The 16973-nt window shown below is 40.5% G+C and overlaps 1 protein-coding gene across 3 annotated transcripts in view; it reads right to left on the minus strand.

Annotated features, from left to right (window-relative positions):
* The window catches only part of LOC115107125 (anoctamin-4-like), a 40912-nt gene extending 26389 nt beyond the window's left edge, over positions 1 to 14523 (minus strand). The window contains exons 1-4 of one of the 3 annotated variants that reach the window (XM_029630540.2): positions 14256 to 14523; positions 14079 to 14154; positions 12805 to 12885; positions 8370 to 8606 (exon numbers count right to left, since the gene is read on the minus strand). In XM_029630540.2, the coding sequence (XP_029486400.1) occupies positions 8370 to 8606; positions 12805 to 12885; positions 14079 to 14154; positions 14256 to 14303 (442 nt within the window). In that variant the 5' untranslated portion in view covers positions 14304 to 14523. Of the gene's footprint in view, positions 1 to 4134; positions 4511 to 8369; positions 8607 to 12804; positions 12886 to 14078 lie in introns of those variants that run through there. The other 2 variants (XM_029630539.2, XM_029630541.2) reach the window with 2 other exon arrangements.
* Positions 14524 to 16973: the final 2450 nt, after the last annotated feature.

Below are 16973 nucleotides of genomic sequence, written 5' to 3' on the forward strand. Positions count from 1 at the left end.
CATTGTACAGTCACAAAACACATAATTATCCTTTTCACTGAATAGTAGTATCAGAAACTTCTGATTGAAAATAAGAAGTTCATCACATTCAGGTGTGCTGCATCACATCAGCAGCTAATTACAGGACAAATAAGAGTGGCTCATGGGAAAAGTCTAAATGGGATCCTTGGGATTTCCCAACTCTGACGATACCCCATTGAAGTTGACATTTTAAACGGTTAATGGTTAAGTAAGGGCAGGGAAGTTCCAAGGATCCCAGATAGCACCAACAGTGGCTCATGGCCTCTGCACATGAACAGGAAGCAGTCTTACTTGACAAGTTATTAAGTTATTGGCACGTTATTATGGGTGTTATTAAGTTAGTGATCGAGTCATGGAGGGAAAAATAGGTTTTATTCCTCCAGGGATGGGGAACATTACCAAGATGCAATGGAGTTAGCAGACAGCAAAGCAGACAGCAAATTAAATTATACTCAGGAAATGTAACATGGGACTACAGTGATTCTTAGGTGACTTTATTTGCTAATCTGTGAGTAAAGCTGCACCATGTAGCTAACATTATTTAGCTACAGTGGCGACAATCATGGTCTCTTTTTGTTTTCTTGAGTGAGGCAGCTCCAAAATGCAGGTGTTTCAGCCCAGCTCAGTGCTTTCTGTGTTGGTGGGGCGAGCCAGCAGAAAATAGGAGCATTTCGCCGTGATTGGCTCAGTGTTCAATCACTCATGGGGACAATACGTCATCGCCAAGTTTAAGTCCTTAGTAAGAGTAGACATCCAAAATTTCAGCCCTTTGGGTCCTGCCTTAGAGTTATATTACAAGTCTCAAGATCATTGCCCACAGATAAAATTATGTCAAATCACGTTATATGTACAGTAGCTTTGATTGGACTGATCATGTCAACATCCTACTTTCAAAGTATTGGCTAGCAAGTCATCCCCATGAATCAAGTCAACAATATACTGGCAAATTATTTTTAATCCTCGTCATATGAAGAGAAATAATGAAGAGAAATTATAGATAAAACGTATCAGTGCTCATCGGCCATTGGACATAAAGATTACACAACCAGTTGGAAATCGCAAATTCAACAATGAGTGGTTTGTAAGAAATCAGTGGCTGACTGCAACATTGCAAAGCAACCCCTAGCCTGCTATTCAATGGAGTGGCTGTGTTTTTTTCAGAGTTCCCACCATAAATCCAGAGAATTCCAGACTTTGATGACAAAGTTTGATGACAAAATTTGCCACACTGGACCTCCGCGCGCCACCTTCACAAGGTGAGTCCAAAAATGTTTTGTATGCTGCTGCAAAAATGATGTAATATGCCAGGGTGATATGTATACTGTAGCTAAGAATGTAATACTAAGTGTGTGTTGTGTAGTAAGCTGTTAGTAGCCCATGTGCCTCACCCTAATCACTTGGTTAATTTTCACCAACGTGGCATTGTAAACACATCATTTGTGGCAGGTGTGTGGTTACTTGCTAACTTTTTTTGTACAGTTTTGACAGTGCTACTGATAGTAGTGGTGGCGCTTGGCTTGCACATGCAAATTCAGGACACAGCATTCTGTAATAGAATTGTGTTATTTGACGTGTCAAATTAAAAGCTTATTTATTGCGTCAAATAGTGTTATATGACGTGTATATTTTTTGACACCCAACGACCCAAACGGCGTTCAATGTGCCTCACCTTAATAATTTGGTCTATTTTCACCTCTTAATTTTGCCTACTGTTCTAACAGGTAGCCTATAACCTGTTTTAGAGAAATGTAATAATTTAATATTGTAAGAGCTTTCATTGTCTGTTTATGTGCCCCCTTTATGTGCCCCCTGTTGTACAGGGAGAACACTGTAAGAACGGCCCATGTTCTGAATTCTGTCGCTGTACATTTCAAAAGTGCTGAACAAATAGTTATATTGCCTACGTCCGTCGTCGCTGGCTCATCAATGTCTTAATCGAAATTACGGATTGCCTCTTATCCGCTTGTCGTCCTCTTATGCCATAGTTTGTACATCTCAATTGTCAGTAGCAACCACATTTGTTTAAGCAAGTCATCCATATCAGCTATGTTTTTTGAAATGGCAGTAAATGAGGCTGAGTTAACTTTCTTCGCTGCCAGACAAGGCTCAGCTGACAGCCAGGTGTAGCAGTGGTAAGGTGTTGGGACTGCTGTTGGGACTCTGCTGTTGGGACAGTTTTAACCCTAACAGTTTGTGGGCACCGTTTGTCACCGTTACAGTGCAATTAATGTATTGTTTAGTGTTGTGTTGTGTAGTGTAGTGGCTTTGCTGGCATGCATCCCACATTTTGTTTGTTTGCCCCACAGAGATTTACATGCTAAAATCGCCACTGTTTAGCTAACATGATTTAGCCTGGCTCACAATTCACAGCAAATTTTATTGGTCACATACACATATTTAGCAGGTGTTATTGTGGGTGTAGCGAAATGCTTGTGCTCCTGGCTCCAACTGTGCAGTAATATCTAACAATTCACAACAATAGTGTTTCCTACAAAATAATAATTCTGTCAAGAGTCAAATAATTTTTCCCTCATTCACATAAATGTCACCTTTTACATGATGAAAAAGAGATTGGCTAGTATTGATTCAGAATATTTATTTCACATTGATTCTGTATGTAATTCTATGGCTTAAACAGTCGGCACTCATTAGATCTGTAGCATTATAAGAATCTCTGTCACACCTGCATTTGAGTGATTCCATACAAAACCAGGGCAAAATGTAATAAATATGCCAACTCTTATTATTTCTCAATTACACTTTGATACAAATGTCAAATATGTCAACAATGCCCCCCCCCCCCAAAAAAAATAATTAAATTAATACAATTGTGAAAATCCCCCCAAAATCATGGTATTTCTTTGTCCTGGTTTCATATGGAATCGCCACTCATTTGTAACATAAGCTACTGGTGAGGTCACCTCAGCCTTGGCAGCAGAGGAAAACAGACAGAGCACCGAGATATTTTGGGATGGACGCCCATTTTGGATCTGAATGTCTGGAAATGGTGAACTCGTCAAAAACTAGACCACCTACACAATATATTCATCATGGAATCTACAAGCAATCTAAAACTGTTGAACAGGACAGACAACAGCAAATATTGCATGATACCCAGCCAGACACACCGATTAACAAACAATCTAGGCGACATGAGAATATTTAAAATCAGAAGTAGGGTTCAAATCAATAGTCAAAGTTAGAAGCAAAGTAGTTTCAGTTGCCTTTCAAATAGCTAGTTAGCGGAAATAGTTATTGGGTACAATAAAACTTTTGTTGAATATTAAGATGTTTTGCAATAAAGTGCATGAACTGGTAGTTATGCAGCGAAAATTACTTTTGAATTGAATGAAAAATGCTACAGTATAACAGTATTGCTAGTTGATTTGTAACCCTGAATCACAATCACTGTCAGTGCGAAAAATTATTCTCCAATGAGATCGCTAGCGCCTCCTCAGTTCATATGACATAACCTTGCCTTAGCATGACAGCTCACAGTAGACTAGCTGGTTGGGTAAGTGAGAGGAAAATAAAAAGGGGGGAGGAGTTGCCCTCGGGACCAGGTATCAGGAAGACAGAGGAGGGTTCTGGACCACTACACCAGCACAGTCAGGGGACAACAGACCTCCAGCTCCGTCAGGCCCCGGGGCAACACAATGGCTGTTTCACGCCTGCCAGATGGGCAACAGAGCTCTGACCCACATCTCCTTCCCTGAACCATGCATAATGGAGGAGTGTTACACCTAGGACACACAGCTCATTTACAACCCTCGGAGTGAAACTGTGTGGGAGGGAGGGCGATACGGGAGAGAGAGAGGGAGAAAGAGAGAGAAGGGGGGAACGGGAGCTAAGGAGAGAAAGAGGGAGAGAGTGTGTGTGTATGCACGTGTGAAGGTCAAATGACTGTACGGTTCAGGAACACAACAGTGTGAAAAGAGAACAGAGTTGATAGACAGTAAAAGAAGATTACATGTGGGTCATAGCATATGAGTGAGGGACAGAGAAAGAGAGAGATTGAAACAGAGGGGGGAGATTACTGCAGCAAAACCACTACAGAGGGGAGGGGGGGGGGACACTGCTGTGGGTCTAAAACAAGTTGCCTGCAGCACTCACCATGCGAGGTGGAGAGGGAGAGAGCTTCAACCTCTCAAAGGATAACAGGAGGAGAGGACGACACAGCTCGGGGGCCGACCCAGTGGAGGCTCCGCAAGCGCTACACTAGCTAAACTTGGCTCCCCTACTCCCCGCAGGGGGAAATGGAAAAGGACCTTCTGCAGAGGCAATCAGCTGCATTCCCCATGTTTACCTTCACTCCCGAGCACCGCGGTGCTCTGCTCTAGCTTCTGAGCTCCCTCACATACAGACACAAACACTCTGCTCATCCCCAAAACATCCCTCAGATTATATAAACCTCTGTCCAGCCGGCACGAGGCACAGCTCAGGAAGAAACAGATGCAGACCAGCTTAGATCCTCTCTCAGGGAAAAATACAAGCAGAATGTTTATGCAGAGGGAGGGAGAGAGCGAGGGGGAGAGCAAGAGCGCTGCAGACAATCAGTATTCTTAATCAGTTATCCCCATCAGCCAATCCGTGGGAGAGGAGCTTTGAGGGTAGCCAATCGGAGCAGGGCTGGCTCTATCAGTGTGGTTGTTGACCAAAGGAATGACAGTTGCTGCTGCTCTGGGTGTTCATGTGTTTTTTAAAGCCAGCACCTCACACGCACGCACACACACACACACACACACACACACACACACACACACACACACACACACACACACACAAAAACATAATTGTTGTGTAGTGTGTATATTTTAAAGGAGCAATCCCTTAGAAATTTCTACCATTAGTTACCCTACTTGCATGCAACACTCAGAGCGAGTGTCACGCTACTGCAAATGAAACAAACCCTACATATATAATAGCTGGCTGCTTTCCAAAAGTGTGTTTTCAAAAGTCTGTTGTACGCTTTACCATGTTAGTAACACTATTTTAACTATTTGTTTTCAGGCAGGATCCAACTGGAACACAGTCTGCTAACCAGTGGTGTAAAGTACTTAGTAAAAAATACTTAAATGTTCTACTTAAGACTTTTTTTGGGGTATCTGCAATTTACTATTTATTTTTTGTCAACTTCTACTTTCACTTCACTACATTCCTAATGAAAATAATGTACTTTTTACTCCATACATTTTCCCTGATACCCAAAGTACTCGTTACATTTTGAATGCTTAGCAGGACAGGAAAATTGTCAATTTCACACACTTATCAAGAGAACATGTGGTCATCCCTACTGCCTCTGATCTGGCAGACTCAATAAACACAAAGTGCATCATTTGTAAGTAATGTCTGAGTGTTGGAGGGTATCTGTACATTTGTAAAACAAATGCTTAATATAAGGAATTTGAAGAGATTTATACTTTTACTTTTGATACTTAAGCATATTTTAGCAATTACATTTACTTGTGATATAAAGACTTCATAGGGCTGCAATCCCGTCAACGGGATTGATATGACAACAGCCAGTGAAAGTGCAGAGCACCAAATTCAAACAACAGAAATCTCATAATTAAAATTCCTCAAACATACATGTATCTTATACCATTTTAAAGGTAATCTTGCTGTTAATACCACCAAAGTGTCCGATTTCAAATAGGCTTTACAGCGAAAGCAGCACAAACAATTATGTTAGGTCAGAGCCAAGCCACAGAAAAACACAGCCATTTTCCAGCCAAAGAGAGGAGTCACAAAAAGCACAAATAGAGATACAATTAATCACTAACCTTTGATGATCTTCATTCATAAATCAGAAATAACATTATAAATATTCACTTACCTTTGATGATCTTCATCAGAATGCACTCCCAGGAATCCCAGTTCCACATTAAATGTTTGATTTGTTCGATAATGTCCATCAATTTGTCCAAAGAGCTACTTTTGTTAGCACGTTTGGTAAACAAATCCAAAGTCCATGAAGCGCGTTCCCTAGTTGCAGACGAAATGTCAAAAAGTTCCATTACTGTTCGTAAAACATGTCAATAGATGTATGGAATCAATCTTTAGGATGTTTTTAACATAAAACTTCAATAATATTCCAACCGGAGAATTTATTTGTCTTCAGAAAAGCAAAGGAACGCAGCTACCTCATGTGAAATGCGTGTGACCAGCGCGTGACTGCTGGCAGACCTCTGACTCATTCCTCTCTCATTCGGTCCCACCTCACAGTAGAATCCTCAAACAAGTTTCTAAAGACGGTTGACATCTAGTGAAAGCCTTAGGAAGTGCAACATAACCAATATCCCACTGTTTATTCAATAGGGGCTGGGTTGAAAATCGACCAACCTCAGATTTCCCACTTCCTGTTTGGATTTATTCTCAGGTTTTTGCCTGCCCTATGAGTTCTGTTATACTCACAGATATAATTCAAACAGTTTTAGAAACTTCAGAGTGTTTTCTATCCAATACAAATAACAATGTGCATATATTAGCAACTGGGAATGATGAGCAGGCAGTTTACTCTGGGCACCTTTCATCCAAGCTACTCAATACTGCTCCTGCAGCCATAAGAAGTTAAGTATTTTTAGAACTAAATACTTTGACTTTTACTCAAGTAGTATTTTACTGGGTGACTAACCTATACTTGAGTAACTTCCTATTAAGGTATCTATACTTTTACTTAAGTATCACAAAATTGGGTATTTTTTCCACCACTGGTGCTAACCAGAAATACACTGTGTGTGCATGTGTTTGGTTAGGTTTTGTGATGTACAGTATGGTATTTCAAATATTGGATTCACAGTCAACCAATAAGGTGGAAAGCATCCACATATTATTTCAAAAGGTCAGCGGTTGGTTGTTCCACCTCAAAAAGCACAAGAAAGAGGATTTACACCCACCATCTCAGATTGTTCTGAAATAGTTTCTGTTATTAGAAACATAAGATTAGCATTCCTGCAACATTATTTTGTTGATATATTAAGCTAATTGATTGCACCCAAATTGGCCATTTTAAATGTATAGGATTCATATAATATTCAATAAATATAATGCCAAACATCCAATTTGGACCAAACTTTTTCCTAACAATGAGTTAGACATGAGGAATCCAGAGAAATTGTCAAAAGCTACTCACGGACCACCAACACCCCACACCAATTTATTTGAGTATTATATGAATCCTTTAAATAAAAAATTGCCAATTTGGGTGCAATCAATTAGCTTAATTTCTCAGAGATCAAATTATATTTCAACAAAGTATATTTCAACAAAATAATGTTGCAGGACATTTGATCTGTTTCTAACTACAGAAATAATTTCAGAACAATCTGAGATAGTGGGTGTCATGGCTTGCTGAAATGACATGGAACGATCCAGGTGTGTTCATACTATAATGTGATTCCAGGATACTCTCTTCTGTGAATCTCAGAACCAACAGAATGACTCGATATAACTCATCACCATTGGCACTGATAAACACTGTACTGGCCTAACTCCAAAAAGCACAGACACTACTCTCATTATCACTTGAATCAGCACATCTATCCTGAACAAATATATAAACATAACATGTAAAGTGTTGATCCGATGTTTCATGAGCTGAAATAAAAGATCCCCGGAATTTTCCATACACACAAAAATATTATTTTCTCTCAAATGTTGTGCACAAATTTGTTTACATCCCTATTAGTGAGCATTTCTCCTTTGCCAAGATAATTAATCCACATGACAGGTGTGGCATATCAAGAAGCTGATTAAACAGCATGATCATTACACAGGTGCACCTTGTGCTGGGACATTAAAAGGCCACTCTAAAATGTGCAGTTTTGTCTCACAACAGAATGCCACAGATGTCTCAAGGTTTGAGGGAGTGTGCAATTGACATGCTGACAGCAGGAATGTGCACCAGAGCTGTTCAGTTCTCTACCATAAACCACCTCCAACATTGCTGAGAATATGGCAGTACGTCCAACTGCCCTCTCAACCGCAGACCACGTGTAACCACACCAACAAATTCTGATTGGCTGGACCTCGCTCCCAAGTGGGTGGGCCTATGCCCTCCCAGGCCCAACCATGGCTGCACCCCTGCCCAGTCATGTGAAATCCATAGATTAGGGCCTATTGAATTTATTTCAAATTAATAACTCAATAAAATCATTGAAATTGTTGCATTTATATTTTTGTTCAGTATACATCTCCTGATGGCTCTCACTACTGCCATCTACACTGATTACAGTCAAGCAAAAGGTTCTGAGCTTGGGCAGGATAAGCCGTTTCTAGACGGGATTTTTTGTGACCAAACCACAGAGCTGAGATTAGAATGAAGTCAGGGTTGAAAAGTGAAACCTTACTTGTGCTGCTATCGCTGATGGTCTCCTGGCTGGAGCTGCAGTGGGATGATATAGGGTTGATTGACAGGGAGGCAGGACAGGACACTGGCTCTTGGTACTCAGGGAGTTGCGGGGCTGCGGCAGCGGAGGCCTCGGAGCGAACCCCATCAGGACTGTCACACAGGGGGTGACCTCTGGGAGGGAATGGACTGTTCCAATGAGAGATACCAATGGCCACTTGGCCCCCGAGATCAAACCCTGTAGGGAATATTAATATCTCAGACTGAAAGAGTTTCTCAAAACATAGACTCCCTTCCTATAACACATAACCCTGGAAAGCATATGAATGTGAACACTTGTCCTTGCAACTTGCATACTTAGTCTATTTGTCTTACAGCAATGTCAGGGTTCTTTGAAAATCCTTGATATTGAATAGATCCCAGAAAGGCAGACATTGCAGAAAAATCCCATTCCTTGAAAAGGGAAATTAGTGATATTATTCAAATAATTTCCTGTTTCATAATGAAACTAAGGTTGTTGCTCTCTGGAGGATTGAGTTTCCACTTATGATTACATTTCCCATATGTCAGAAATTCAGGGTTCCGCTTCCCTAGTTGAACCAATTTAGCAAAATGCTGACATATTTCGCTCTCCCAGTTCAAAATAAAAAATGTGGGTGCTATGTCCATAACAATGCTGCTCTCTAGTGGTTGATGTTGCTCCATGACTGTCCTTTCCCTTGTCTGAGGAGTCCATCTTCGTTTCTCGTTTGTCAGTGGTCTACTTCCACATACATCTTGGGAAGTATCATAACTAAGTATGAGGAGGCTACTTATGACAAAAAGGATGTTTTGACGGTTGACAACTAAATCTTTATTAAAAAGGTATGTTGTGAAACATTTCCACCTGCAAGCACCTTTGTGGAAGTCTGTCAATTCTGTAGAATTAAATAAGAAAAATATGGTAACATTGATAGCATGCTGCATAGTGTACATTTAACTTGAATTGATTTAACAGAGTTTACTTTATGCATTTGACTTTCCTTTTGAAGCATGCCACATGAAAGTTGCCAACAAACCCAACAATCCTAAAGGCATTGTATGAACTCAAATGTCTCTGTCCACGCTCAACGGGAATCACACCAAAGAGCAAAGAGAGCCTTCTTTAGCTTTTCTGGAAACACAACCCCAGCGCATTATAAGATACACTTCAAATGAGTGGATTTGGCTATTTCAGCCACAACCGTTGCTGGCAAATCTCCATAGACAAACATTGACAGTAGTATGGCCCATACTGAAGAGTTAGTAGCCTTCTTATTAATGTTGTGTAAAGCATCAGTAGGCAGTAATGCATAATTCATTGCATTTTTTATTAGGCTATACATTACACTGAAGCAAGCACTAAAATGAAAAAAATGTATTGCCTCTTCGGGTGGCAACTATATTACTACTATTTATTCATTAACATAAATCTTTATTCCTATCATTGCAAATGTAGTGGATCCCTGGGAAATCTCAACCTCCATTGCAACTGTATGCTACTTGAAATGCTATAGCATACAAGGTAATCCACACCCGTGTGTGCTTCAGGGTGCCCTCTAAAACCATCCATGCAATGAGCTGTTTGAATGATACAGTGTGTTCTAAGCAACATCTCTGTCGCAGTCATCATAAAAATAAATGCCCTGCCTAGCTCTCTGAGGAACGTCAGGCTCAGATCACCACCGCCAGCACTTCCTGCCTCTTAGAGGGACCAAGGTACACTACAATGCAGGTGCCTAGAATTGGGCTAGATTTGTATTATTTTGTATTTATTAAGGATCCCCACTAGGCAGCAGCTACTCTTTCTGGAGTCCAGCAACAATAAATCAAATCAAATTTTATTGGCCTCATACACATATTTAGCAGATGTTATTGTGGGTGTAGCAAAATGCTTGTGTTCCTAGCTCCAACAGTGCAGTAGTATCTAACAATTCACAACAATACACACATCTAAAAGTAAAATAATAAGTTGCATTAAGGCAACATATACATGACATTACATTTCATAACACTTTTCACAACACATTAAGTATGTTACCTCAGGCTCTACTCTACTCTACTACCACAAATCTACAATACAGAATCCATGTGTGTGTAGAGTGGGTGTATTATAATGTGTAGGCGTGTGTGTGTGTCTCTTCACCATCCCCGCTGTTCCATAAGGTGTATTATTATCTGTTTTTAAATCATCAGTTACAGTGCATTCGGAAAGTATTCAGACCCCTTCCCTTTTTATACACTTTGTTATTCTGAAATTGATTCAATTTAATGTTTTCCTCATCAATCTACATATTGTAGCCCAATAAGCCTCCCCTGAGTCCGTACTGGAGTAGCAGCGATGGGACAAGACTGTAACTACCAATTGGATATCATGAAATTGGGGAGAAAAAGGGGTAAAAAGTACTAACAACTTAAATATAAATATATATCACACAAAAAAATAGAAGAAATACTCAGACCCTTTGCTATGAGAGTCAAAATTGTGCTCAGGTGCATCATGTTTCCATTGATCATCCTTGAGATGTTTCTACAACTTGATTGGAGTCCACCTGTGGTCAATTCAATTGATTGGACATCATTTGGAAAGGCACACACCTGTCTATATAAGATCCCACAGTTGACAGTGCATGTCAGAGCAAAAAGCAAGTTATGAGGTCAAAGGAATTATCCATAGAGCTCCCAGACAGGATTGTGTTGAGGCACAGATCTGGGGAAGGGTAAGAAAACATTGAAGGTGTACATTTAAGGGCCCTGTTCTGAGCCAATTGTAATTTTCTGACGTCCCTCTTTGTGGCAACTGACCACACGACTGAACAGTAGTACAAGAGCGACATAATTAGGGCCTGTAGGACCTACCTTGTTGATAGTGTTGTTAAAAAGGCAGAGCAGCGCTTTATTATGGACAGACTTCTCCCCATCTTAGCTACTGTTGTATCTACATGTTTTGACCATGACAGTTTACAATCCAGGGTAACTCCAAGCAGTTTAGTCACCTCAACGTGATCAATTTCCACATGGTTTATTACAAGATTTTAGTTGAGGTTTAGGGTTTAGTGAATGATTTGTCCCAAATACAATGCTTTTAGTTTTTGAAATATTTAGGACTAACTTATTCCTTGTCACCCATTCTGAAACTAATTGCAGCTCTATGTTAAGTGTTGCAGTGATTTCACTCGCTGTAGTAGCTGACGTGTATAGTGCTGAGTCATCCGCATACATACACACTGGCTTTACTCAAAGCCAGTGGCATATCAGTAGCAAAGATTGAAAAAGAAGGGGCCTAGACAGCTGCCCTGGGAATTATGTTGGAGAGGAAGCATCTGTGTTCTGTTAGACAGGTAACTCTTTATCCACAATATAGCAGGGGGTGTAAAGCCATAACACATACGTTTTTCCGGCAGCAGACTATGATAGATAATGTCAAACGCAGCACTGAAGTCTAACAAAACAGCTTCCACAATCTTTTTATTATCAATTTCTCTCAGCCAATCGTCAGTCATTTGTGCAAGTGCTTGTTGAACGTCCTTCCCTATAAGCAGGCTGAAAGTCTGGTCAATTTGTTTACAGTAAAATAGATTCATCATGGGCTGTGATCAGCTGGCCTGGTCAGTAAGTGAATTCAAACAATGGTGAGTGCAACAGTCAGTATGTTTGACCAAGCAAATATTCTGCATCAATAAATCAATTCAATAAATTTGATTAGATGTAACTCATCACTTTAGAACACCATTTGCTTGTAATCCAGGAATTGTCCATGGCTATAATACGCTTATTCATTTCCAATAATCAACAGCCCTTACTAGAGTAAAGACTACAACGAACCAATAAAGTTGAATTAAGGGGGAACTGATTGTCAATTAGCACTTTAGGGGACCCATAGTGATGCAGAGTACCCTATCCTGGCCAAACAATGGGGAAAGATTTTAAATCACGCTCATCCAGGGGGTATATTGACTCCTGAAGGCAGCTTATTGAGAAAGGCTATTGATTTGTCATTTTCTGAAGACTAGAGGTGGCTCAAGGTAAAGCATGTGTGCTACATTTAGAATGATCAATCTGTGGATGACTTGTGCCTGGTCAAAAACTCATCCATGCAGCCATTAAACATTAGCTTTTTATCTAGGCTACTCTATATCAATTTCATTTGTCAAGAACTCCACATACAGCACCTGAGGAATTGATAATGTGCAGGTGTGAAAGATACATGATATTGGATCTTGTCTACTTCTACCTGAAAGGATAGACATATTTTTTTTAAAGTCTGATTTCTTGGCGTGGTCAGCGTTTTCACACAGGGTCTATTTTCCAAACATTTCTGAAAGTTTCAGCGTGACTTTTTCCCGCCAAACCAAATATGGCCTCCCCTTGCGGTCTCTTTTGGATATAGAGTAAGACATTCTGTAAAGTACAATTACCGATGGTGATCTGACTGACGCAGCTGTAAAAGGTTCCCGTTCCAGTGGAGACGTTGTAGCTGCCACTGCTTGGTTCACGGTCTGGAAAGACAAACATCATCATTGGTTGCCTTTGATCAGAGCCACTCTCACATCACACTCAACCTTCAAGAACATGTTTATTTTCCCCAGATAACCTGGATTTATCCCATGCAAGGTCACACACAGTAGTCGATTTACTGCTTTAGAGTTTCTTGGAGAACATTTTTGTGTTTTAGAACAGAAGACAAAAACGCCCCCATTGGTTTGATTAGCTAAATCTTGCCAGAGGCTGCTGAAACGTACTAAATAAATAACGTCTGGTTTTGGATGGACTTTTGTGTCTGGGTTGGGGAAAATGATGCAATGTAATCAATACTGTACTCAGAGATACATGATTCCTTTAATTCAGGAGGATGTTTGTTGTTGCCACTGAAAATGGACTGAAAACATTTTTGCCTAACTATCCAATGTGTATTTAAAGTAAAGGCACACTAGATCGGTCCTAAATTACAATACTGTCTCCACGTCCACTACAAGACCTATGTTGAGTCAGACTGCTCAAAAGATGCAATGGTCATTCATTAGCCAAAAAGGCATTAACATTTTGGAAACGTTACTAATTATATTGAGGGGAAAGGGTGCCAACATTTACAAAAAATGACTTAGGCCTCCTTCAGATAACATGATGCAAAAGGTTTAAAAAGACTCACATCTTGTATTTCCACACTTGGTGTCACATTGGAATACTGGTGTGCATGCATGTCAATGATTCCATAATGGATGAATGCGAATAGGGAGCAGTTTTGCTGGCTACGATTATGAGGGTCACCCAGTCAAATAAAACATTAACCCTGAAACCTATGGCTGATGAGCTGAGAAATAACCAATTAAATCTGGGTCATCAAGGGAAATGAAAATGTTAACATTTTATTAACTCTAAGAGTTGGCCTATAGAAAAACAATCACATTTAGGCTTCATCAGGACTATACATGATTTATATTAAGCCTCTGTGTGCTTGCTTATGGCTGCACTTAAATTGTTCATTTAAAGTTAGTGTGGAATGTTAGTGTAAATTGTAGTACACTGTACATTTTGCTACATTGTATCACCACCCATGCACCAACACTTATCTACAGAATCAGATATAAGCGATCCTGTGTAAAGGGGTATTCGTTTGTTTTCATTCATCTATTGTCGCCTACTTTGAAAACCTTAACAGAAAAAAATATACAATGCTGTCTTTGGACTTTACCTGCTGTGGAACAGGAGGATAGCCGCGTGTCTGTCGCCAGTGCTGGGCTTCCAGGACACACCCGTTCCGTTTCATCCTGAGATTGCAGACAAACAATATGTTCATTGACGTCTCCAGTTTTACATGCCCGTTGCTGCTCGGTCCCCCCGTTGCATATCCCTGGTTGAATCCTCATACCCTTGTTGAGCTGACGAACCAACCGAACATCAGTCCCAGAACAGTCATGATCCACGAGCATCATCACCAGCAAGTTCAATTCAAAGCCTGGGATATGTTAGCCAGCCTACATGTCTCGAGCAAGCCTACATGTCTCGAGCACACGTGTAGGTAATATTTGAATGACAATAAATAAATACAGAACCTAGCCTACAACTACTCAGGACATATAACGTTTTATTATGTATAATTTAGTTTGCCAGTCTGGTATCGTCCACCCTGACTTCGTCCTTCCAGAAAGCTTGGAGAATAAGGTATATGGATTTAGCAGTGGGCGAGGAGTTTGGGACAGGCGTGGTTTTCATGCACGTCATCCAGGTGGCACCCTGCCACACTCTCCTGAGTGATCATAGGCTGCAGATCAATAGATGGACGTGTTCCTACAGCTAGAGACTTACAAAAGATGCATCTTTATAAGTTAACCATGAGTGTAGCATATTGCTGTAGCCTAAGTCCATTAAATATATTTGAACCTTGGAGGCATTTTCTGATTAAGCACACAACCTTTTATTGAAAAGTAGCCTACATTTGACTGACATCAAATAACAAATTATGTAGCATATAGCACATTGTGTGTATAATGCTATTATAAAACAATATGGCGGCATTAAGTAGCCTATTTTAATTTCACTAGTTCTAATGCCAGTGTTTGAGTTTTCACCCGAAATGATACGGTTGGGATAGGGATAGCGTAACCCGTGATATCACTCCGAGGGTGTCTCAGGTGGAGTTGGGAAATGCACAAAAATAGGACAAATAATTATAAGCACCCACCAAATGATTCTTGTTGCAGATCTGTGGTTACATGCAATTACGGACTCTCTCAAAGAGGGGATTATCCTGCACAAAATGTCTACATAAAAATGTATGAATGAATCAGCAGTCAAATATAAGTAGATTAATGCATCACACATCAACTCTAAATTGTGGATGGTTTGCAAGGTACAGTGAGTACAGATGGCTTTTATCATTAACACAGATAAACAGCTAGGTGCAGAGCTGGTCCACAGCATCTTTCAGCACTGTCAGATTGTGCTATAACCTTGAGTCTCAATATTTTAGTCAGGATTTCACATTGGAGGGAGCTGTTTATTATGCAACTGTTCCAAAACACTTATGCAATCAAATTCTCAGATGATTCAACCAATGAGGAATACCAGTGTTTATCGACCTGTGGAGTGGTGTCATCAAAATGGTATAATCCTGGATCACCAGGAACTGATCTTTGGTGTTCAACAGGATATCTACAACACACCTGTCGTGATCAACTCAAATTGTATTGTATTGGTCACATACACATGTTTACCATATGTTATTGCGGGTGTAGTGAAATGCTTGTGAGTTTGATATGATCCACAACCAATCCATATCCTAAAATGTCCATGTGAATTTCCTTTGTAATAAGAGGTTAATGAGCAAATCTACTTATGGCATCTAGGCTAAGGTCAAGGTCTTTTGGATCAAGAAGACAAATGTTGTTTCCATGTTTCTGCTCCACCATTCAGTTTCATGTAGTACAGAATGACTACATGAATGATATGATATAGCAGCTTCTGCCACCCTGTACAGCTTAAAAACACGATGTTGACTCCTGCAAGTTTGTTAAAAAAAACTGTTGGCCACTTGCACTGAAAAAAACTAGGCTAAAACTTTTCGGTGCAGCGGATGAAAAGTATGTGCATTATATGCTTGCTCAGATGCTGTGAAGTGGAATCTCAGCTAAATCGATGTCTAAAACGAACATGGAGGTATCTAAAATAGATTTTCAGCTTGGGCATAAAAAACGAATTTATAGGACACAGTTTGCATTGCAACATCTTAAAACAGGAAAAATGTGGAGCATGTTTAATATTTTTTTGTGTGCGTGTTTATCAACTTTGGGTGGAAAAGCTCCTCAGCAAAGCACAGCACGGTGGAGGAAGGCCCTCTGGCCCAGGGGAAATAGCCCAGATCCGTCAGGTCATTACTCATAGGCCGATATCCTCAATGCCGTGTTCTACATTCACAAACATAAGATGAAGGACCTGGGGACTTGAAATTAGGGTTTCGCCTTTGCAGGGAACTTCTGCAAGTATCCCTCGCTTTACCTTCACATATTTCAATGTAAATCTAATCAAATCAAATCAAATGTATTTATATAGCCCTTCGTACATCAGCTGATATCTCAAAGTGCTGTACAGAAACCCAGCCTAAAACCCCAAACAGCAAGCAATGCAGGTGTAGAAGCACGGTGGCTAGGAAAAACTCCCTAGAAAGGCCAAAACCTAGGAAGAAACCTAGAGAGGAACCAGGCTATGTGGGGTGGCCAGTCCTCTTCTGGCTGTGCCGGGTGGAGATTATAACAGAACATGGCCAAGATGTTCAAATGTTCATAAATGACCAGCATGGTCGAATAATAATAAGGCAAAACAGTTGAAACTGGAGCAGCAGCACAGTCAGGTGGAAGTTGAAACTGGAGCAGCAGCATGGCCAGGTGGACTGGGGACAGCAAGGAGTCATCATGTCAGGTAGTCCTGGGGCATGGTCCTAGGGCTCAGGTCAGTTGAAACTGGAACAGCAGCATGGCCAGGTGGACTGGGGACAGCAAGGAGTCATCATGTCAGGTAGTCGTGGGGCATGGTCCTAGGGCTCAGGTCCTCCGAGAGAGAGAAAGAAAGAGAGAAGGAGAGAATTAGAGAA

This window comes from Oncorhynchus nerka, linkage group LG23 (assembly GCF_034236695.1).
Source record: "Oncorhynchus nerka isolate Pitt River linkage group LG23, Oner_Uvic_2.0, whole genome shotgun sequence".
Taxonomy (NCBI): domain Eukaryota; kingdom Metazoa; phylum Chordata; class Actinopteri; order Salmoniformes; family Salmonidae; genus Oncorhynchus; species Oncorhynchus nerka.